The 25,154-nt window shown below is 38.6% G+C and overlaps 1 protein-coding gene across 1 annotated transcript in view; it reads left to right on the top strand.

Moving 5' to 3' along the window:
- Positions 1-25,154, top strand: part of LOC143296721 (heterogeneous nuclear ribonucleoprotein U-like protein 1) — a 32,197-nt gene that overhangs the window by 271 nt on the left and 6,772 nt on the right. The window contains exons 2-13 of the mRNA XM_076608778.1: positions 745-854; positions 4,953-5,286; positions 5,787-5,871; positions 6,699-6,778; positions 7,502-7,641; positions 9,777-9,876; positions 11,473-11,585; positions 12,547-12,702; positions 13,675-13,782; positions 17,557-17,679; positions 18,534-18,662; positions 21,696-21,864. Of these exons, the coding sequence (XP_076464893.1) occupies positions 745-854; positions 4,953-5,286; positions 5,787-5,871; positions 6,699-6,778; positions 7,502-7,641; positions 9,777-9,876; positions 11,473-11,585; positions 12,547-12,702; positions 13,675-13,782; positions 17,557-17,679; positions 18,534-18,662; positions 21,696-21,864 (1,647 nt within the window). The remainder of the gene's footprint in view (positions 1-744; positions 855-4,952; positions 5,287-5,786; positions 5,872-6,698; positions 6,779-7,501; positions 7,642-9,776; positions 9,877-11,472; positions 11,586-12,546; positions 12,703-13,674; positions 13,783-17,556; positions 17,680-18,533; positions 18,663-21,695; positions 21,865-25,154) is intronic.

The following is a 25,154-nucleotide window of genomic DNA, read 5'->3' as shown; positions in this document are numbered from 1 at the left end:
CTACTGAAGCTTTATTGTGCTGTATTTTATTCTGATTTAGTTACAGTGTTTATTTTCATACTGAACTCGATACTGATATTGTACAAATAAAGATGTGATGTTTTTGAGAATGTGCAGAAATTAAACCCACGCGTGACCCGCATTTGTTTGGCGGAAGTTGAAAATGCCGGCAGTGGTCCGGTACCGAAATCGATTCGCGTCCTGTGGCTGGCATCCAGTAGCAGATAACTCTTGTGCATGACACATTGACAGGACATGATGGATTCCCCTTGTTGCCTGCCACAGCATTCAGCTTCACTCGGCCCCAACTGCGCCACCCACATCACGCTCTCAAACCACAAGATGCAAACAAACAGAAAAATAATTTTGAAAAGTCCTAAATTCAGGGACCTATTAAAATTTTTCTGGATCTGGATCTGGATGCATAAGTCGCAGGAGTCAATCATCAGCAGGCCGTTTTTGTGCCGAGATGAAACGATATTACCATTAGCAGATATAACCCAGTTTCAGTGGTTTTTGACTCTATTTTGAACGTTATTTTATCTATAATATATGCCAGGAAACGAAAATTGATAGGCATTTGAATTGAGTTACAAATGCAGTGTATTACCAGTTTATTTTTATTTTAATTTAAAAAAAAAAAATCTTTTAAGATGTATTGTTTACAAATACAATTGCATGTATTGTGCAGTCACTTTTGGCGAGGATGGTTTATGGAAATGACAATCTAGTTTTGTGCTATAGGTGGTGAAGAGGACGTTGCAGAAGTTGCTGAAGAGCCAGAGGAGGTAGGCGATGAAGAAGCAGAGGAAGATGAGGACAATGCAGCTGGGGAAGAAGGGGCTGAAGAAGATGTAAGATACATTTGTTCATAATGAATCTGGTGTATTGGGTAATTTTGTCATAAAACTTTTATGTGAAAACTCATCTCAACTTTGTTTCACTTGTTTTTTAATGTCTGTCCCAATACCCTGTATCAATTTAGAGGTAGCTGCCTGCAGTTGTAAAGATTATTTTCAAATGATATAAAGTTTAAAAAAAAAAAAAAAAAAAATTTAGAACATGTCGCAATACACCATAGTTAAGTAGATAAACAGGAGACAAGAAAATGTGATACATAGTCCTGTCTTGATATTTGTACTCTAAGTTTGTGACATATTTTTTGAAGTGTCTGTCTCTGCAATGTTGTGTAATGTGGTGTGTATGCTAGTTTATGTATTTCCTTTGTGTCACTCTGCTTTAAGTTCTTGCCACAGTGCTTTGGTCAAGTTATTTATGTGGCTAAAATGTGTCAATAATAATAAATCAGTTGTGCATTGTGCTTATCATGTATACGTGTGTGCACTTGTGTGTGCGTGCGTGCGTGCGTGTATGTGTGTGTGTGTAGGTTTGTGTGTGTGTGTGTGTGTGTGTGTGTGTGTGTGTCACTGCCACTAGCCTTTAGTGCATACTGCATTGGCCAAGTAATATATATATTATAACCAAAATGTGTCAGTTACGTACAGAAGACAATTGTGCATTCTTATTATGGCAGGTTTGACAAATGAAATGCGCAAACAGGGCCTGACATTAACTTTTCTTCCCAGTTGCCCGGTCGGCCAAGTGACTGGAAAATTCACTTGCTCGGACAGAATTTGCACTTGCCCAACTTTCAGAAACTTATATGCATCACCAAATGCTCACATGCGCGCGTGCGCGCACACATGCACACACATAAAGTAGTCAAACCCTTTTCTTTAACTGATGTTTTTTTTGTTGGGTTTCACCAAAGATAACTCTTGTTTTGAACAGCCAGCACAAGTTTTATCTCAGTCTAACTTGACAAAAACTGCCTTTGGCATGTTTTTGCAGTTGACTGTCAGCCACATAAATTATTTCTTTTTTAACCTCCACTGCAAACAGCAACATGCAGAGTAAAAAAGAAAAGCCAGCATTTGCACTGTGAGACAATCAGTGTCAGGATTTGACAGATCCAAGTGATTCTGTTAGATGGGGTCAACAATTATTGTTTCTCACTTGCCTGGTATGGCAACTCTGTTGAAAATTCACTTGCCAGGATGGGTTTCAGTTGTTCCCACCCGGCATCAGAGAGAGAGAGAGAAAAAAAAAGAGAGGGAGAGAGAGAATGTGAGTGTGTGTGTGAGCGAGTGAAAGGGGATGGTGAAGGGTCTCAGTTCCAGAGAGGAAAGGTGGTGCAGCTGTTCTACATGGAGGTTGCTTAGCAACTGAGCTTTCCACAATGTCCTTTGATATGTGTTGATCCCCTCAGCAAAACTGGACTTTTGACCTCTACCATGCCTCCATCCTTTCTACTATTCCCAGTCTGACCATGTTAAAAAAAAATTAAAAAAAGGGGGGGGGGAGAGAGAGGGGGTGAAGGGGGGCAGGGGGGGGGGTAAGGACAAGTAAGTCTGCTATATGGGAGGTAGTGTCTGGAGGAGGGGTCAAAGAGAAGCTAGGGGGTAGGGGGAGTGAAGGAATGAGATGGGGGTGGGGGGGGGGGGGGGTGGATTGTGGAGGTTATGTCTGTGTTGACTTGGTTTGTTATGATTCTACAGATTGGCTGTTTCCTTTTTGACTTACCAACTTGACCTTTACATTGAGATGCTAGGGAGTGAGAGTGAGAGAAACAGAGAGAAAGAGAGACTGAATGAGACAGAAAGGCAGGCAGATCACAGTCAAAGAAATGGAGGGGAGGGTGGTGAAGGGATAGTGAGGCAGTGATTTTGACAACCTTGCCAGTGGAGGGGTGAGGTGTAGGTGGAGGAAGAGTGGGGGTGGGTGGGTGGGTGGTGGGTGGTAGGTTGCCCTCTTGGACTGGCTACAGACAGGCCTGGTTGGCAGTCATTTAACACCAACTGGGCACATGAAGGGCAGGTGCCGGCAGTGAACTTTTCATTTTCCTCCAAAGAACCCTTCGCCAGGCGAGCAGTGCCAGGGGAACACCATCAAAACTCCTCACTTTGGCCAAAACATTTTTTTCTTTCTTCACAAGTCATACTGAAATCTATTTTCGTGTAAGGAAAAATGATGTACAAATTACCCCAAAATGGCACTAGTAAACAGGTCTGTCATAGAAAGAAACTCTGGTTTTGTTTGTTTGTTGTTTTTTGACTCACTTGTGTAAACAAAGTGAGTCTGTGTTTTAACCCGGTGTTCGGTTGTGTGTGTGTGTGTGTGTGTCCGTGGTAAACTTTAACATTGACATTTTCTCTGCAAATACTTTGTCAGTTGACACCAAATCAGGCATAAAAATAGGAAAAATTCAGTTCTTTCCAGTCATCTTGTTTAAAACAATATTGCACCTCTGGGATGGGCACACACACACACAAAAATGAAGCCTAATAATATGCAAACTGCATTTACTGTTATATTTATATGTTTTGTATTCTCTAAACTTGGCACTTTGATCTGATATTCTGACACAACAACAAGAGCAGTCATTATTATCATTTTTTGTTCAAACAGGGACTTCTTTTGCTAAGCATGGAAGTTTTCTTTATTTTGCAAACGTTTTGGTGCAGATAGTAAAAAAGGGAAATTACTCTGTAATTAACGCTAGGGGACTTAATTTGCTTTAAACTGATCTTTCTCATCTTTAACATTACATTTTGAAATTATACTCAATACATAAAAAGCTTGTGTGTTTTACTCTCAGTGTACAGGGCTTTCACTATGTTCATTCGCCCAAGTGGTCTTTTTCGGAAAATACTAAAATTAGTACGACGAGTGGACTTAACAGATCAGTTGGCTGAGCCCTGAAGGTCATGGGCAAAAATCAATTGCGTATAGATATTTATACACATTCAAAGCGCGTGCTCATATTCTTCGTGAACGTGAAGGACGCCATTTTGTTTCAAGTTGTTGACCTGCCTGTTCAATCCTATATTCAATGGACAATACATGATAACATGTGATGGAAAGTTGGAGATGGAGACCGTTAAATATTTATTCAGAGAAAGATTTGTGAACGCCTCATCACTTACTGGATTATGCCCCAAACTGCCATAAAAATATCCACAGTTAAAAATTGTAAACCATGCGAGTTAATACCCTTGAACTGATCATGATGAAACAAAAAAATTTCCAGTCTTGATTTTTCTCAAAATGAAGTCCTTTTCACTTCTTACGACGTTTAGAAGTACTTGTACTTGGGTCTACATGTTATTAGTTTAACAAAATACTAAATTTTCATATCAACTTTAAAACTATAAAACTAGAATGAACATAAGAGAAATTGAATCGACCGTGTCGTACTACATTCCCGGCGGGTGTAACTAAACTTGTACATCTATCTAGGTCTAGTGAAAACGGTTAAATGTTGCAGTGTGATTGTGGCGATAGCCATTAAAAAGAATTTTTTATTACCCTTAAAGATTTTTTGAATGCCCAAGATACACCAGAATACTATGATTTAAACAGTGTTCTCACTGCGAATACCACAATTGATTTATCACCCTTTAAAAAAATATGTTCAAATGTTAAATTATAGAACGTCAGTTAAGGAGCCACGATAGAGTGTAATCAGGAATGGATAAGGCAGTTTCTTCTCACCCGAACACGTGGTGTTCGAATCTGGTTAGGACTTTTTTTCTTTTCTTTTTTTGTAAACGCGAAGCTAAATGATAACAAATACAGAACACATTTTAACGATTAGATTTTTTTTTTTATTTTTTTTTTTAAAGTGTATCACGAGTGAGTCTTGAAGGCCTTGCCTGTCTTGTTTTATTTAAAATTTTACACCAACCACCAGTGACTGCAAGTGTTTTGCTATGGAAGTGTCACTTTTTCAGGAGCCTTTCAGGTTGTATGCAGTAGATATATATTACAGATTGTTTCCAGTAGATATATATTATTATTAATGATGATGATGTGGATACTTATATAAAGCTATACTTTATTATTTGTAAGGTGATTCGTTATATGTGGATAACTGCATCTTTCTCTTCCAGTTTGAGGTGATAGAAGCTGGCGGGGATGATGACGAGGGTGCGGGGGAGATGGCAGAGGAGGATGAGGAAGAAGAAGTAGAGGCAGCCGAAGAAGAGGAAGCTGGTGAGGAGGTGGAGGAGGAGCAGCAGCAGGAAGAACAAGAGGAGGTGGCAGAAGAAAAGGCAGAGGAAGCAATTGTAGTGGAGGAAGACGCTGCTGCTGAAGCTGAAGAGAATGGAGAGGGAGGCGAGCAGGAGGCTGCAGCAGAGGCTGAGGAGGATGTGGAAATGCCTGAAGACCTTGGAGAAGAATTTAAAACCATTGATGAGGCTTCTCAAGACGATGACCAGAAAGGTACATTTCCTGTTTGCTTGTTTTTACTGTTTTGAAAAAGAAAGCTGTTATCTGTTAAAACTACTTGTTAACATGTTCTTCAGTGGTGACATGTATAAACTTGGACAGTGTGATTTAGTGACCATGAGTGGTCTGTTTCCTTCAGTATAACAGTTGTCTGTAATTAAGTTTGACAGAATTAATCAAAAGTTCAGATTTCACAGTTACCCTGTGTTCCTGAGCAAGTAGATAGGTAGAGAGAAGTAACCTGTTAAAAAACAACAACAAAAAACCCCAACAAAAACCAAAAGTAACTTTTCTCACAAGATTGGTTTTAAAATGACAAGTCTTGATTTGAAAATTATGGGAATTCACATTGGAATACTGAGTCAAGTAAAAATATTTGTTGGTTTGAATGCTCTGGGGTTGTGTTTCACTATAGCTGATAAGGCCAATGTGATTAGCAGCTTTGATGAGTTGATGTAAACAGGAAATCATTTATTTTCCATTCATATTTGCAGAGGATAGGGGTTCAAAGAGAAAACGTTCAAGGTCACGCTCCAAAGAACGTCACAGAGGTCGCCGCTCTCACTCCCGAGAAAGAAGGTGAATTTTTCAAAAGTTCAGTGTTTTGAAATGATTTACCAGTTCATTGCAAATATTTATTGTTGATTTTCCTGAGGAGATAGTTCATATGGAGTTATCTTTTACTGGTCATTCTGTGGGTTTTATTTTTTGGTAAGCATTGTTTGACTGTAGTAATACATTATTATGGTGGATACGTATTCATATGTGTTATCATGAATTATCCCAAGTGTGCAATGCCTGTTTATTATATGACATGTTTCCTTTCAGTCTTTTTCTTCTGTTTTTTTTTATATTCTTTTAATACCATCTTTTTACTTTTTTGCTTCTTTTATGTCTTTTACTTATTAAATCATTGTTGACCAGAAGTAAAAAGGATGCGTGTGCTCCCTATGAGGATGCATGGGGCTCTTTTACTTTCAGTATAATTTCCACTTCATGGAAATTTTGCGTTAGAAATTTCTTCATTTCTGTCAGTGTCTTTGTTTCTGGCTTTTCCCTTTTCTACTTTTCTTCTCAGCCTTTCACCTATATTTTTTTCTAGACTTGATAATTGTATGTCTGTTATTATATCAACTTGTTTCTGATGTATACAGGTTTATGTTTAGGTTCAGATTAAAAAATATAATAAAAAAAAAAATATCCGATGAAAAATTGATGGAATTGTCAACTTCAGAGACATGTTCGATTTTATGTTTGTGAATGTTACTGTACTTGTGCCTTATTTATTTTTCATGGCGTTTCTTTATTCTGTTGGTGGTTTTATATTTTTACAGGTTTTATGGGCCCTGGTTAGCTGGTTTATGAACAACAAAAGATAGAAAAATGATAGAAAGTATTTTTTACAGGCGTAGCCGAAGCCCAGTGAGGAAGATAGAAATGGACGACTGCAGCTGGGAGGCCTGCACAACATTTCAAATTGATAGATGTAAGTAACTGATTACAAGTTTATCTTGTTAGTCAGAAGCTCAGATATGAAATAAGGTGAAGGTGAAGGAACAAAGTACTAGTCATACAAAAGAAATGAAAGAAAACTTGTAAAAATTTGGCATACAAACTTTCATTGAATTCATGGCATATTGTTATTGCAAGAGTGCCATTGTGATCATTATGTTGGAGTAGTCCAGTATCTGGTGAGAGTAAAGATCATGCAGCAGTTTGTTATTGAATCCCTGTGGGTGGGAATGTCTTATTACAGAACAAACAAAAATTTCCACAAAACAAGAGGGTAGAGTCTGCAATTGAATTAAATGATGTACTGAAAGATAGGAATTAGCATTATGATTTGCTTTCCTTGAAGTAAGGTTTTGACTTCAATTCAAAAAAGAAAAGAAAAAGAAAGAAAGAGGTTCAGATGGCAATTTTTATCATTCAAATACAATCCTGATGCAGCATTAGTTGATATGCAGATTGATCTGATAGTACAGTTGTATGCAGTAAGTATTGGTCGGTAAGTAGATACCAATTTTATTGTACTGCTAATCCCAACAGTTTTAGGAATAGTTTGAGTAGTCATGTAAGTTTCATGTAAATGTTATACAAGGTGCTAATTTTTTTTAAAGTCACCTGCTGTTTGCATTGCTAATAAAGATTTGTAAGAAATTTTTGTGTCTTCTTTTTTTATTTTGTTTGTTTTTTGTTCTTTTTACAGACAACACTGACCTGAATTTAAGGATTCAGGATAATGGCCTGAAAGCTCACCCACTGACTGTGGAGGGCTTTGCTTTCATGTGGGCTGGTGCTCGCTCCATGTATGGTGTCAAGTCCGGCAAAGTGGCCTTTGAAGTCAAGGTGAGCTGAAATGAGGCTTTGACCACCCCACCTCCAGAGAGAGAGAGAGAGAGAGTACTTACACTACTGTGAAGACTAACTTGCGTATGTGCACATTTGCTGCCACTGCAACAGCAACCTCTGTGACTGTGTTCATCTGTTGGGTTAGCAGACTTAATCCAAACTTCTTTTTTTTATTCTTTATCTAGTTCATTTATTTCCCTTTTCTTTTTCGCCACCTCCCAGCCTCTCCCATCGAGTGCTTACAAACTGCACACACACACACACACACAGCAGCAGCAAATCTGTGAATCTGGTGTGTGTCCTGTTGGCACACACATGTAGGGTATATGTTAGGCTGCAATGACAGTTTGCTTTGTCTTTTCATGCTTTTTATTTATTTATTTATTATTATTATTTTTTTTTTTTAACAAGAATTTACAGCGTACAATATCCAGGATTACAGTTGTGTAAGTTTATCAGGTTAATATTTTGTTTATATAAAGTTAAACTACTAAGTTAAGATTGCAGATCTTAGTAAACTGCAAGAGTTCTCAGTTTGATTATATATTGCATTGTTATAAAAAAGCACATGAGGAACTGGTTTGTTTTTACTAATGAATACCATTGATGGTGCCTCCAAGCAGTGCAGGACATGTTCAGTCCCAATTCCAATACACTGGAGACAATATTTTTTGTCTACTTCATTACACTGTTGATAATCCAGATACTGAATTCATTCAAGTTATGATTAACAGAACTATGTAGTTCATAGCACAAACAGAAAAATAGAAGCCTTCAGTTGGTGCAAAGTAAGTGTGATAGAACATCATGTGGGAAGCATGCAAAACAAGTGTCGTAGGAAAGGGAAGGGGTGCAGTGTGGAGGTAGGCATTGGCCATTTCTAGCACTCTGCTCTCTCTGTGGCATAGTGTACACTGAACTAAGGGGTGAGATTTTCAAGTGAAGCCAAGTGTGTGGTTGCTTCCTTGAAGCTGAGGGTCTGGTTGGGTCTGCTGGTGTAGGGGAGGCAACTCAGTGATTTTGTTTTTGGGTCTTGCAAGAGCTACTTCCCCTGGGTCAGTTCGTTGACAAAATGCTGGTAGCTTTAGCTTGGGGAATCTCTAGATTCTGTTTATAGCTAGAAACGCCATCAATGTCATGAGGCAGTCCTTTATTTGAATGTTTTGGTTGGGTTACTGGCCGCAGTGTTTACCTGGCTCCTTTCCTCGCTCGCTCAACAAAATGTCGGACTGACGCCGTGCTCAAGACATGCGATCATGGCGAACTATATCAACCGAGATTGCTTTCTTTAGCTGATGCTCAGAAAGAATTAAAGTGTATTTGATAGAAAATAAAGGGAGCAGTCAAGAGAGTGGCGAAGATACGACTATCAGTGAGTGATGCCGGCTGTACAGTCGTAGCAGACGACAGACTGACCGAATTATTAGCAAGACCCAGTGTGAGCGATTTTCTTGGCACTCAGCCAACGTGATCTGATGAGAACTGGATCAAGTGACCGTGTGAGTGGGGTGAAGAGGAGGGGGGTGCGGACTGAGGGGGCGTGTCCATATTACCACTTGGAGAAGTCACAATGCATTGTGTATCCGTCTCTTTTTCAATTTTTTTTAAAATTTTTTTTTTTTTTATTGTGGTTGTTCTAGTATGATTTTGTGTGTGCAGATATACATTTGTCCAGAAAATATGACATTTTAGTGCAAATTACCAGACTAATGTTTGTAATGAACAAGTTGAAAATCTGACAAAATACAAAACACTGATTTCAAAACAACAGCATGTTACTAAAAATATATAAAATGGGAAAATATCATGTGTTTTGTATTCTTTATTCATTTACCTTTCAGAAAATACATACTTTATGGGTCTTTCTCCAATAACAAAGAGCGCAGAATTTTTTGAAAATTTGTACCCATTTTTTGTGAAAAAACCCTGTCAAATAGATTTCACTTAAATCTTATTTTCCTGGCAGCGAAAGGGTTAAAGTCTAATGTTGAGTTGTAAAATAGACACATCCCTGGTCAGTAGCCTGTACCCGTTTGTGTGTTTGTATAAAATGTATTGAACTGATGTTCTTTTTTGTGTTTTGAAATTTAATTCATTTAATTGTTTATCTTTTTTTCATTTTTTTTTTTCAGTTGCTTGAAAATCTGAACGTGGATCATCTACCCTCAGATGAAACTCACCCTCATGTGCTGCGTGTTGGGTGGTCTGCTGACAGCACCAGTTTACAGTTGGGTATGTCAGCATTTGTGCCCAGTCAGACTTAAAGCCTGAACCGGACTATAAATGGCGGGCGATTTGAATCAAGCCAGTTTCTCACCAGAGTCTGACACTGTGACGTCGGTGAAGGTTTATTCAAAATAAAAGCCTAATAAAGCTACGGTTTGGCTTCATTTATGGCAGAGAGCGAGATTTGCCTAGCAGCTTCCAATCTAGACCTGAATTTACTTTGGAAAGTACAAAATGTGTCAGCTACACGTAATACAAAATTTGAATGCAGAGAAAAGGGGCGGAGCTAGAGCCGTTTGTGTTTGCGCTAGACGTGTCTGTCAGATAAAAATAGCACCAGCACGTGGTACTGTCCGGTGAGAATTGGAAAGCATGCAGACAGCCCCTCGACGTTGGCAACCGTAAACGACCACATTGTGTGGCAGGAGTACACGGATATCTTTCTCCGCTAACAGTGAGTCGGTCTTTGTTTTGCTTTCACCTCCCACATGTTTACATTTCTACCGGACACGTGCTCGCGCTTTTTATAGATAAACTCCGCCCCTTTCCCTTTTATGGATAGGCTCTAGTGCGCATGCGCAACCGAAACCTTGCTCTCGGGAGTTAAGACTTTAAAACAAGTGTGTGAGACACTGGTTGAAGAGAAAGTATAATAGTTAACTCACTTGGGACAACAAGTATTCTCCCTTGCTTTTCCCCACAGATGGCCCATTTATAAGGGTTTGGAAAAAAAAATTACAAAAAATACAGAGTAAGAAAATGAAACTTTCAGAACTGGTTTATTAAGTATTGTGCTATTACATAAAAAAAAAAAAAAAACAAATTTCGCATTTTATTTTTACAGTTTTGCCATTATGTAGAAAATAATGCCAAATTTTCACCCCGAGTCAACATACCCGTGCTCACTTTCTGCACTAAATTTTCTTTCTTCTATGTCATCATCCACCTCATCAATGTCCGACCCTTCAGTTTGTAGCATTTCAAGTACTTCGGCAACACTATAACGTTGCTGTCACTGCCTTGTTCGCTCCACAACATTTTGAGAAGAACCCTGCTTTGCAAACAGGCTAGCACGCGACGACCGGTCAGTGACTTTGTCAGCATGTGTGCAAGACGTGCCACACATGACAGGCTGGCCAATCATACCATTCAGTTTTGGAGTGACCCAGAATGGCGCACTCTGGTTAATCACAAAATCATGTGTACAGCGCGTGATGGATTTTTATTTTTTGAAAATGCTATTCCATTCCATCGTCCAAAACCGAGTACATTTTATGTAGGAATGCTCACGCATTCTGTTGTCTGGAGAGAGTTAACAAGTCTGATTAAGTTTAAAATGTCTGGCCGACATTTGTGGAAAAAAAGTTCTGAGGACAGGGGCTTTCCCCTTTTCCTTTTTATTTTTTAAAGTCAGTTTGACTCACTGGAGCCATGAAGGCTTTGATCCTCTTGTCTTGTATGTGTGCATATGTGTATTTTTGCATGTGTGTTTTGTGGGGTTTTTTTATACTTTTTTTAATTAATTTATATTTATTTTCTTTCTTTCCTCATAACCCCTTTATGAAATCCTTTCATGAGTGGTACTTTCTGGTTTTGCTTCAGGTGAAGAAGCCCTGTCCTATGGGTATGGTGGTACTGGCAAGTTCTCTACAGAGTGTCAGTTCAAAGATTTTGGTGAGAAATTCACCGCTGGTGATGTCATCACTGCCTACTTGGTAAGCTTAAATGGGCACCTGTGTTGTAAGCTGTGACAGTCCTGGTGATGTAGTGGTTAACCAAGAGTATAAAAAACAAAAACTGAAGGAAAATGGTGAACCAGAAGATAGTAACAAATTATAGATGAGTGTCATATATAGAAAAACAAACAAAACAACAAAAATGCATGTGTTTGAATAGACATTTTCTCTTTCCCAGTGAAAAATGTATTTTGTATTTTTACTCGTCTTTTGTTTGAGTTGGATAGGGGGAAGGGGTCAAAGTAGAAACCGATTGAAATGTTTCTTAATCTGTCAGCATCATTGAAAAATAAATTTAGAAAATCATTACCGTAAACAGATATACACCAATTTTGCTGTTAATTCCAGTGATAATTTAGGTCCAGAGTATCCAAGAAATGTTTTGAAAAGCTTCTTGATATAAACCATGCGTTAACCAGGCATATTATAACAGTCATTTTTAAGATGAGGGGATATGTTTTCACGAAGCATGATAATATTGTGTCCATTATGGGTGACAGGGGTTTCAAAACTTTACTTTAACACAGGTCTGCTTGCAAGAATGTACTTTAACACAGGTCTGCTTGCAAGAATGTACTTTTAACACAGGTCTGCTTGCAAGAATGTACTAACACAGGTCTGCTTGCAAGAATGGACTAACCACTATACTGTAGGCAAAAAACAACAGCAACATTTCATTGAAGTTGAGTGTGTGGCAGTCATATAACTTTGGATCTGTTACATTTGTGTCCACAGTTTATCTGATTAGCAGCATTGAAGTTGAAATATGTTTTCTTCCATTGAGACTGCTCTAGGCAGATCAGGGTGAATTGCAGTACATAGTCAAGCAAACAGAAAAAGATTGACATCTCTGATTCAGTCATCCATTCTGACCCAGGTTGTGCGGCCCGTGATCCTCGATGACTGATATCTTGGACTGTGTGTGTTTGTGTGTGTGCAGGATCTGGAGAGTGACCCAGTGACAATGTCTTTTGCCAAAAACGGAACAGACTTGGGCGTTTGCCAAGAGGTGGAGAAAGAGAAGCTGGAAGATGTTGCTCTGTTCCCCCATATTCTCACCAAGAACACAGAGTTTGAATGCAACTTTGGGTCAAAGGTACAGTGTTTGGATGGCTTTCTGTTTGCTTTTATGACCAGCTTGTGGGCCTTTTTTTTTTTTTTGAAGGGGCTAGGGGGGAATTTCCCTCCCTCCCTCCCTCATCTCCTTACCCTTTTCTCTGTCTCTCTCGCTGTGTATCTTCCCATCCCCCTCTTGACCCTGTCGTTCCTATCTTTTTCCATCACTATCTCTCTTCTCCTTACCTTTCTTCCCTTCTCATTCACATGTGGAGTGATGGCCTGGAGGTAACGCGCTTGCCTAGGAAGCGAGAGAATCTGAGTGCGCTGGTTCGAATCATGGCTCAGCTGCTGCTGTTTTCTTCCCATCCACTATACCTTGAGTGGTGGTCTGGACACTAGTCATTCAGATGAGACGATAAACCGAGGTCCCGTGTTTAACATGCACTTAGCGCATGTAAAAGAACCCACGGCAACAAAAGGGTTGTTCCTGGCAAAATTCTGTTGAAAATCCACTTCGATAGGAAAAACAAATAATAAAACTGCACACAGGAAAAAATACAAAAAAAAAAGGGTGGTGCTGTAGTGTAGCGACGCCCTCTTCCTGGAGAGACCAACCTGAATTTCACACAGAGAAATCTGTTTTGATAAAAAGAAATACAAGTACATGTGTGCGCATGCTTATGTGCTTGATACTTTTTTCTATTTTTTTGTTGAGAGTATTATACTTCTCTTCAATTTTATTTTTTTGTTTTATGCATATTATGCGGACACATTTACTTTTCCCTCCAACCTTTGTGTTTCACAGACTACTGCACAGATTTTCTGTTGATAAGGGCATGATGGAAAAACAGGCCATTCTGTGCTTATTTTGTTTCCGTCAACTAAAATCGTTTTGGTTCAGTAAAAAGTTTTGGTTCAGTTTGATTCTCCTCCTTTTGCACACACACCCCTCCTTCCTCTCACAAACTCCCTCTCATTCTCTTTGATTGTGTTGTGTGTTAATGTTTAGGAGGAGCCGTTCTTCCCCCTGAAGGAGGAATACTGCTTCCTGGAGTCTGTGGGTGAAGAGGATCGTGTCCGTGCTTCCCTCCCCCCTGCCACCAAGGAGGAATGCGAGGTCAGTGAAAGATGCACATTGTGTGGGTCTTCCTGTGAAATGTTTATGCATGTAGGATTCACGAAGTCATGGAAGTCTGAAGAAACCTTGGTAAAATGAGAGCACCATTTCTAGTTTTGGAAAAGTCTAGGGGAAAACGTTTTTTGCCCATCTGGGTCTGGAAAAGCATTGGAATTTTGTTTGTTGAACAAGGAGCTTACTGTATTTAAGGCCAGACACTACAGTAAATTTCATATCAGAGGTTTTTGTTGCCTTAATTTAAAATGTATTACACTTTGAAAGTATATTTACTGGGAAGTTCAAAACTATTCTTTTTTTGGTGTTTGGACCTCCGGTTGCCATGGAAACAGTCCAAGATGGCTGCCAAACAAATTTTTTTAAAAGCCTAAGGCTTTTTTTCAATTGCACTTAGCCAAAATCTGTTTTCTGATCTAGTTTAGGAATGTTAATATCTATAAAAGTACGGATAGCTTTTTGATGTAATGACAAATTTATATTTTTGATAATTTTTTTTGGTCAACGCACTTATATTGCACCGATTGTTCTAAATAAAATTCAAATAAAACATAACTATACATTTTGTTTCAAAAAAGCAATGCGTACATTTAAGCACCATACATTAAAGAAGCACCATGCCAAATTTTAAGGCTCTGTGTTTATTTTTGTGAAAGTTTTAGCCATTTGAAATGTGCATAGAGTGCGAAAAACAGAAAACCCAGAAAACGGAGAAAGAAGAACAGAAACTTTACTGGCTGAGTGTTGTTTAGCACAAGTGGTAAAAGAGTACAACTTACTCACCCAGCATGTCAATCCACAGCACAGCAACCACCAGGTAAGAGAAGAAGTTGAAATTGAAGTGTTTTGTGGCCAATAATAATCCAGTTCACAGCTCACATGATGACAAATTCACAAAGAACGTGAAATGGTTTACACAGATTGGCAGACACATTCCAGTGGTCTGGCTTTCCCATACTCCTGATATGAGAGCAGTTTTGGAGAGCACAGTGGAAGGGAGTACTTACAAGCTAGTGTCCTCCTGCTTGGTAGGCATCTGGATCCCTGGCCTCCTCTCGGTTGTTGAGACGTCGTAGGGTGGCGTACCATACAGTGATGTGAATCCTCTCTTTTGCCATGTTCCATCATATGAAACACTGATACTGATGACTGGATTTTCACATTTATCCAGTACCCCCTGCAGGTCTTCATCGGTCTCTGCATACGCCTGCCGGATTGTAGCTGCTGTGCGTTCTAAGAGTGTTGACCCTGATTCAATTTCAGCAGCTGAAAAATGCATAATGTTTGTGAGATATTTGTGCTGTGCTCACAACTATATCATTTACATAGTTTACTTTCCTTCCTCAGGTGATGAGTCTAAATATCACACACACATACACATATACACATACATAAATATATAATATTGCAATGAAACACACACACACACACACACACACACACACACACACACACACACTGTGCATAATTTACACACATAACTGATATACATGCATTCACCCATTCATGAACACACACACACACATACACACACACACACACACACACACACCACACACACACACACACAAACAAACACACACACACACACACACACACACACACACACACATGGATCATAGTCAAGACTGAACAAGCAAAACTTTGCCTGAGTGACTGATTCAGTGGTTGACAGTGTAATGTTTCACTAGTGGTTATCAGTGCAGGGATGTGTGCACACTTGTGTGTATTTGTACTGCACAGTTAAAGATAAAGATTTTTTTAACCATCAAAAAAACCTCACAAACATACCTGTTACTTTCTTGTCATGGGCCTGGAAAGTTTTCAAATGCATGCCTGGTATTCCCATGACAGTGCTGAAGGTTTGAAGAGCAGTGTAGCTGCCTCCCAGTTCATGGCTCAGCATGGTCATCCTGTTGTTTACTTCAAAACCTGTATTCTTTTTGTCATTGAATCCAGTTCGTGGGGATGAGAATTCGCACTTTTCATAACCACAGCCATCGCAGCACATGGCAAGCTTTGCCGCAAAACCAGCTTTCTCCCTCTCTCGGACACTGACTGACAGTCCGTTTCTCCGCACTCTGGGCAACTCAGGTCACTCATCAGTCTGGTCAGCTGTAAAACGTGTAGCAAAGTCCAGTTCTGGTCTTCCACCTCACCATTATATGCGACAGGGTTCATGATTTCGATCTTTCTTCTCGACGCACTTTTATCAGAGTCTGATGTCGAAGGTTTCTTCGAAGCCACGCTTTCAGTCGCTGCCGCATCACATTTGGCCCATTTTGCTTTTGCAGCAGCTATCAAGTGCAATCGTCTCTTTCCTTGCTTATGCCGAGGCATGATGAATCCAGGAGATGTCTTAGCTGGCAAAATAATCAACAATTGACGAGAAAAAACACTTTCATGTCAGCATGTTGTTATTGGACGGCCATTTTGGCTTCTCGACGGAGGGAGCCGAGCGTGCCCGAAGGCTGGCTGAGCCCAGCGGAATGAAATCTGATTGGCTGAAATTTCCACTGGTGTCAGTCTCATCAATGAAACTGCACAGTCATAGTACTCTATGCCCTTATTTGGGAAAACTCGGGAAAGTTCGCGCGATACAGTGTGTGTGTGTAAAATCGCTCGCAGTGTTTTATAGTCCGTTTCAACAACTAAAAGAACCGGGTCTGTGCATTCACAAGATGACGCTGTTTCTGTTGATATGCGATATGACAGGCTTCGGGAAATGAAAGTATACGTTGCTAAGGTGTAAAATCAACACTTTTGGACGATGTTTGAAAAATTCAGACAAAATCAACATCAGGAAGCAACTTTCATTTGCAAATATAACACCTTTTGCGACCGATTTAGTACAAAATATGAAAATGACTATAAAGATTAGATGTTGAAGCAGCAAATTATGCGAAAAAACGAAAATCATAAAAAATCGTGATTTGGTCAAAATTTCACTGCCGTGTCTGGCCTTAAGAAAGAAATGAATGAAAAAACGAAAATGATAAAAATCATGGATATCAGGGTTTCTGATGATCTCTCCAGCTTTATTTTGGCGTGATTTGTCTTAAAAAAAAGAAAAAAAAGTAATGAAGTAATCATGTGCCCTGCTGCAGGATATGACCACAAGTGCAGTATCGATGACCAACCTGCCTGATCAGTTGTAAAAAATCGGAAAAGTCTGGAGTTGAAATTCCATAGAGCCAAAAAACCAATGCAAAATTCACATGCTAACTTTGCACTGATAGAAAAAAAAATTGCAGCAACCTTTTGTCATTGTTTAATAATTCATGGACCCAAATGTCTTACAGCCTTTGCTGCAAAACATTTCTTTTGTGTTAGGGAGCAAAACTTTTGACTCTGTGTGCATAAGTTGCCGCTTTCTTGGGGAAATCACTTCTTTGCAGAGGCAGAAGTATTTGATGTCTCCCTCAACCAGGTTCAGTACTTGAGCAAAGTGGTTGTTCCTTGTCATTGTTTCATGAGATCTATATCAAAACTAAGCTCCATGATCAAGTAGCTGCAAGCACCATGTTGCATGCCTGAACTTCAAAATATTGTTCACCCATAATTGAATATGACCATACTTTTGCATGAATGTGACTGTACTTGTGCCAGGTTTTCTTGTCCGCTGTTTTGTTGATTTCTTCTACAGGTTTCACAGGATCAATATTTATGGTACTGTGTGGTGGGATGTACTGTAAGCAAATGAGATAAATAAATGAATTAACGCTAGATAAAAAGACATTTTCCTTGTGTGTTCCGCAGATCCTGATGATGGTGGGTCTGCCGGGTGCAGGCAAGACAGTCTGGGCGGACAAGCACTCCAAGGCCAACCCAGAGAAGAAATACAACGTGCTGGGAACAAACAACATCATTGACAAGATGAAGGTCAGTCTGCAGGACTAGAAATTTTCAGATCATTTTCAGTTCTGTGAACTAGTGGATAAATCAATTGAACTGGGGTGGGCCAGCAGGTTTGTACATGACATTAAGGACATTAACACACATGCATGCAAAAGCAGTCACATGTGATGTGAAGAACTGCAGGAAAAGCATTAAAGTTTTTGACTGCGTACGCTCTGAGATACCAGTCGTGCCATGAATCATGCAGATTGTGTGCTTGCCATTAGAAAATGTAAACACACATGGACAGACCCCTATACAGTGGGTAACATGACTGTGGGATCCCAGTCTTGCCATTTTTTTCCCCCCAGCTCCCAAGCACTCACTTTTGTGTAGGTGATATGGAAACAGACTTAGTTGAGTTTTTTTTTTAGTTAGTCTGTGTAATTGCCTGGTCTTGGTTATGTGTCTGTGGAGTGTTTGAATTTTCTCAACAACTTCAGCAAGTATAAGAGCCAAACATGTAGGGTTGGTAGATAAATATTAGATCTCCTCAGTCATCCCCTTTGTGATGATGAAGTAAGCAAGGTCAGAGGTCATACATCCTGCTTTCACCAAACTTAGTCCAGTGATCCATGGTGACGTCATGATCCCTGCTGAAATACAAGGTCACATGTTAAAGGCCAGGGTCATAATATGGCATTCTTTGAGTAGAGGAAAAGTTTGTAGACCAAAGAGATGAGGTTTTGTTTTTCCATTCCATAATAATTCCCCAGGTGGGTTAAGTGATTGAAGAACTTGTCACTCTTTTTCTTTTTTTTTTTTTTTTTTAAAGAAGAAAAAAAAAAAGAAATGCCATGGTTTCCTTTGGTTTATGACCATGAAGTGTTTGTCATCAGGTGATGGGCTTGCCCCGAAAAAAAAACTACAGTGGTCGCTGGGACGTCTTGATTGACAAGTCCACCAAATGCCTCAATCGCCTGATTGAGATCGCTGCACGCAAGAAGCGAAATTACATTCTGGACCAGGTAAGTCTGCTCTGTTCTGGTGTCTGGTTTTGTGGTAAAAAATTCGTTGGAGGTTTTGCATGTATCATGCATAATTGCGGCCATTGTTTTCATGTTGTCAGGTAAGTTCGTAAGTAAAATGTGAATTTCAGTGAAGAATGTCATGCAGGAGCTTTCAGAGAGGATGGGGTGGTGAGGGAGTGTAAGTTGATTGCTGAAGACGGGAAGAAAATTAAGAAGGGGAGATTGCAGTCAGATTCATTCCTGATAATTGTGTAGACCGAGCTATAGAACTACTCTAGAGATTAACTCCTGATAAGTGTGTAGACTGAGCTATAGAACTTCACAAGACTAAAGAGCCAAACATAAAGTTCTGTGAAAAAAGTGTACTGTTGTTTTTCTTTTGAACTTTCCATGAGTCCTCTTTTAAAACATGAAATTTTCATGTGTCTGCAGAATATCTGTGTTGGAACACAGCTCTAGAGAGGTGTCACTAGATACCCAATATTAAGCAGGGTTAAAAACTGTTATCATGTCACAGTATGTATTTTGCCCCTAATGAATGTTCTGTATATATCAATTCACAAGAGAAATTCCTTTTGGTTGATGAGTGAGGGTTATGTTTGCAGCAGAGTTGGTCATTGGCACACATTTTTTTAGGATCCAGTCCTAGGCAATACCTATGGATAATGACATTTGTGGATGACCTTGTTCTACTGTCAGAAGAAAATAAACAGCTTCAAGAACATGACAAAACCAGCTTAAACAAGAGACTTCCTTCACATGATTCTGATTTTTCTACACTGTCTTGTCTTTGTCTCTGAGAACTTTAAAAAGGCATTATTGAGAAAAGAAAGCAGCCTTCTGTTATTCACTAGTGTTTCATTGGAAACTATTTGGTTTATCCCAGGATAACTCAGCTAAGCAAATATGTGCTGGAATGAGGGCTGCAAGTTTTGAAAGCATGTCAGTGATCACAGGATTTGGATTGAAACAAGTAATTTGTCATTGTGCTTTATATGTATCAGAATCATGGAATTGTGAAATGAAACAGGCATGTGAAATACTTCCTGACTTCTGCAAAATTCAGGACATTATCATTTATTTTGAAAAGAGATTGCCCAAGGAGAAGCAGAATTCACGAATAAACCCTTAACAGGTATACAGGAATGGCTTTCCACCAACCCCCCAAGCATGACATGAATAGCTTGCAAAATATAACTTTTTTAATAACATAATGAAGGAAGGCAGAGACAGAAGAATGTGTGTGTGTGTACACAACACAGTGCATTGTTAGAGACTAGCATGAAATAGTGAAGAAAAAAGATAAAGTATTTGATGAGAAAATCCACAAGCTGTGTAAGGAATTGTTAATTATCCACTGACATTCAGACTTGATGTGTTGATTTTGAGGGATTTGTACTCTACCCCAACATACTACCCTCACTTTGCAGTGAAATATTTTTTGGAATCGGACCGTTAAATAGGATAATGTTGACAAACAAATAGAAATATTTGGGAGGTATGTATGTGCTGCAGCATTTACACTTCATTCAGCATGGTTTTGGCAGAGAACAATTTTCCACTTCCATCTCGTCAGGCTTTGTTGAAAGACTAGCTGTTCATTGACAAAGGGTCTACGATGAAGTTCAAATTTTGAAAGCATAGGAACCATTTTCCCACAGAATTCTGGCACTGTTAATGTTGGCATATCTTCACCATAGTTTGTTTTGTGGCATTGTTGGCACTGATGCTCCTGCAAACATTCTTCACTGGATTTTATTTTCAGGGAGAAGGTAAGTGCATATACTGGTTTATTTCAGCCATCTCAGGTTCTTTGGGTAAGTACTGGACTTAGCGTAATGGACATGGGGAGGGAAAGGATAGATGTCAATTATATAGGGAGGGAAAGAAATAGATATGTATCATAAAGGGAGGGAAAGAATAGATTTATGGATGATAGAAAGGAAAGAAACACAGGTAGACATAGATCAGTGCATTGCATTCAGTTATTTGATTCACCACCATGTTGAAGAGATTGATTTGATGTGATGAAAGATGGAGACTGATTCTAGACTACACATTGCCAACACATGCTGGTTAACCCCTCTCTTGTCTGCTGTTTCACAAGGAAGATCGTCTATATCTACAGGGAAGCTGAACAAAGGAGAACACTAGGCAACAGACACTGAGCGACAACACCAGCATACCTATGAATTCATGCTTTGATTGTGTGTTTGATGAGATTGATTTATTGATCTGCAACATTGAGCATGGTTGTTAATTCATATCTTACATAGTGGATGATTCATTGATGGATTGATGATTGATTGACATGCTTCACCTGATGACAAAGATGATGACTTGTTTATTATTTAATGGTATTTTCAACCCTCCACACATGTACACTTTAAAATGGAACATGACTGATGACTTAGAATAGCTTGCTGGTTTTGAAGAAAGTGCCATAACCATAGCTGAAACTGTTATGACAGTTGTTTGAAGTTATGAAGAAAGTGCACTCATTACAATTAAGTTTGCGTTATGAAGAAAGTGAATTGATTACAGTTAAGCTGTTCTTTAACCTCCTTCAATATCTGTAAAATCGGTGGGTGTGTTTGGTAGTCTTCAATTTTTATTTTGTCTGCTTTGTCTCCAGGTAAGTTTTGTAAGATATGTGCTGTGTGATGATATGTTTCTTTTCAGCTTTCTTCACCAGTCAGGTAAAGTATATAGGGAGTGGAAAAAACCAGGCATACATACATACCAACAGCATGGAAGAAAGCAAGCAAAGTTGGACTGAAGTTGACTGCAAATAGAAGGAAATTATGGACGGAAAGCACATGAAAATCTTCATGCAATATGTTGCAGATTTATCGACGCAGAAACGCCATGACTGAATGATTAAAAGTTGATGCACCTTGGTGCATCAGTTGTATATTATTTATTTTATATCTCATATATATATATATATCTTTAGATTATGGGCACACTACGCTGCTGGAACAGGAACTTGCCACTCATCATCTTTTTGTATTTTGTCACCTTCGCTAGACAAATGTGTATGCATCAGCCCGGCGACGTAAAATGCAGCCTTTCGAAGGTTTCCAACGCAAGGCAGTCGTTGTTGTGCCCACCGACGAGGAGTTCAAAAGCCGTGTTGAGAAAAGAGAGAAGGAAGAAGGGAAAGATGTTCCTGAAAAAGCTGTTCTTGAGATGAAAGGTAGGCGGATTTTTGGGGCGCCTGGCAACCCGGTAACCATTGTTTTCAAAAAAAGGGATGCTCTTTTCTCCAGCCTTCTGTACATTGTTCTAGATGACCTCGTCTTCACTTGTTTGAAGCTGTAGCCACTTGTGTACTTTGCGTCATTGTTGCATTGTTGTCCTGTTTGCCATTTCTGTCTTCGTTGAAGCCATAGCTAGTGTCATCATTGTTCTTAGTGATAATAATTTGTTTTTGATCAGTAAGGTTTTGATGTAATCCTTCAGGATTTATGTTAGTCCATTGTGTGGTATAGTGAATGTTTATTGTTTTTAATATATTTTCATTGAGATTAAATAATGTTTTTAATGTTTATTATATTTAACATTATTTAATGAATATGATTCTCTTAATGTCCTGTATTTAAACATTCCTTTAGGACTAGCACAAAGTCAGTACTTTCATTATCAGAGTTGAGAATCATTGTTGATATTTAACCAGAATATAGGCCATGAACGTCAGATTTGTAATGTAAAAAGCTCTATTGGCATTGGAAGATACAGTTTACACTTGGCAGCTTGAAATAAAACCTCTCCCCACCTGAGGTCCCTGTCAGTAATTTTCCCCAGGACACATTTGTATGTTTAGCAATCTACGCTCTAACTTTAAAGTTTAATGCCAGACCAAAAGAAACAGGGGTGACGGTTGTGCCTTGTCATTGTGTTCCACACCAGCAGAAAATTTGGACACACATCACTAGAGACTTCTATAGAATCCAGTATAAATTATCCTTCATGGTGGGCAGTAGAAGACATGAACAGATTTATCATTCATGGATCCAGTTTAACTAATTTTGTTAATTTACTGACATTTACAACAGTTTGCTTGTCGGTTTGCCAATGCCTTGGCTGATCTGTGATGTTTCAAGTGCCACACGAATGCTGGGCAGTAGAAGACATAAACAACTGAAGATGAATTACATGGTTGGATGGGGAAGACAGTATTGTGTTGGAGTATTTGTCGACATTCGTAAGATTCCACCTTGTTTGGTTGGATACAGTTGACACAAGAGAGACCAACAGGGCTGGTCACTTGAAAATAGTGCTGCAGAGAAAAAACCTCACAGGTGGGAAATACTGCACAGGTTCAGATAAGACGCATCTTAGCACATTCATATAAATTTTGTCTCGACTTGAGCACATGTTTCATCAATCAGTCAATATGCATTGAGAACATGGCCATTAGAATATGTCACTTGATTAATAAAGTTAGATTTGACTTGGCAAGAAAACCAATTATTAGACTGAAAAATAAGAAAAGTGAACTTTCATTTCCTGCAACACAGAAAGTCAAAATGATGAGTTTGATTCTGAAGTAGTCAGATTGAATAAATTTTCTTTTCACAGAGAGTGAAAAAGGTTAACAATTTGTGCTTGTAAGAATTTGTCAGTCATTTGCTAAAGTGAAATGAAGAAAGTAAAAAGTATGTATGAGCAATGTGGTAATTTACAAATGAAAAGTATGCATGAGTACACACACACACACACACACACACACACACACACACACACACACACATAGATTTGTAAGTAAAGTTATTATTTTTTATGACGTGGAAAGGAGGATATTGTAATGATTTGAAAATTTGATATGTCTCAGTTTTACTTATCATAAGTATTCTCAACTCAATTGAGTTACAGGTCACTTTGTTGGCTGCCCCTTCATTTGGTTATATTTTTAGGCATTTTATTTGCCAGGCATCACAAACGCATACGGAAAATAATTTTTAGTGCAATGTTTTAAATATATCTCAAAAGTTTAACGTGATCAATTTCAGTCAAACAGCATGTGGAGGAAACGGAATCCAAAGAAGTATGTGGGAGAGGCAGGAAGGGGGAGGGAGAGACAGACCTCATTTTGAACACTGTCACATCAGTTAATTAGTTATGAACACAAAAGCACTTTTTTCCTGTTTTATATCAGAAGTGACACATTCAGTTTCTCCATTTGTCAGAAGTGTTGAGTTTACACCACAAAACCACACACACTATTAAACATGGAACAAATCCTCTGAACTGAAGACAATACACAGCAAGCTGATCACATCTCTTGAAAATTTGACTTGAGTAGAGAACCATGGCATTCTGTTGTGTTCCGCACAGGGTTAAAATAATTCTGAACATCTGATGGAAATTAATTGTAAAACAAAAGTGCAGGATAGCATTTACCATTGCAGGTTAATTGATTTCATGTCTGTTTTTACTGCCGAAAAATTCTCATATTAGAAATGATGTCAATTAGGTATAGATGATGGTAATTTTGAAAATGTTTGCACAGAATAAGGCACAGCCTTGGAGTGCAAAACAAACAAAATAAAAAGTATAGCTGGACTATTATCACTGTTTTTGTCGAACATCTCAATGTGGAATAAGATGAAATATCACTGATAAATTATCTGCTCTTAAAACATTCCACATAGTATTTTTGAAATCTTCTTTCATGACGTAATGAAATAAAGAAAAATAGTACACATGGTAAATTATAAATTGCTTATGCTTTAAAACACACGAAACATTCTTGTATTCTGGATGGAGAGGAAGCTATCTTGTTTCACATTAATTAAACCATTTAAAAAGAAAAGATATATCCTAGTTAACTAGTTCGCACATTTGTTAAGCATGTTTAATCTGACCAGCTGTCATCAGGGTGTTTTCAAATGGGAATGGATGGAAACATTTCACAATCACATGTCACACTGTCACTGAATTACTTATTACATATTTTTTCTTTGTTACAAATGAATAAAGAGTTACTGCAGAATGTTGTTTTACTTTTTCTTATTTGACAGTGTAATTTTACTTGGTCATTCAACAGTTTGATCTGATGTAGTCATCAGTTAGTCTGTAGAGTACAGGTTTGTGTCTTGCTGCCAAGTTTTCCTTTGAGAAGTACATTCACGGGATACTGTCATCTTTTTTGGAGTTGTTCACACAATCAGAATGATCAAGGCCAACCGTTATACCCTGTATATCTCATTGTGTTTGGGCAGTTACTTGAATCCATGAGGAACATTCAGATACCTAACAACAAGATGACATTTGTTAAAAGTTGATTTTTTTTTTTTGTGGTTGGGGGGAAGGGGGGGGGGGGGGTTCTTGGTAACATTTTTCAATGGCTAGGATCAATACTGGGAAACATCCTTGTGAAAATTTAAATTTTTAAGATGATTTCTTGGTTATTTTTTTTTATCCCAGGGATTAGTACTGGGAACCTTCCTTTTGAAAATTTACTATGTATGTATGTATTTAGTA

This window comes from Babylonia areolata, chromosome 21, assembly GCF_041734735.1.
Source record: "Babylonia areolata isolate BAREFJ2019XMU chromosome 21, ASM4173473v1, whole genome shotgun sequence".
Classification (NCBI taxonomy): Eukaryota; Metazoa; Mollusca; class Gastropoda; order Neogastropoda; family Buccinidae; genus Babylonia; species Babylonia areolata.
This window is presented reverse-complemented; position numbering and strand designations above follow the sequence as displayed.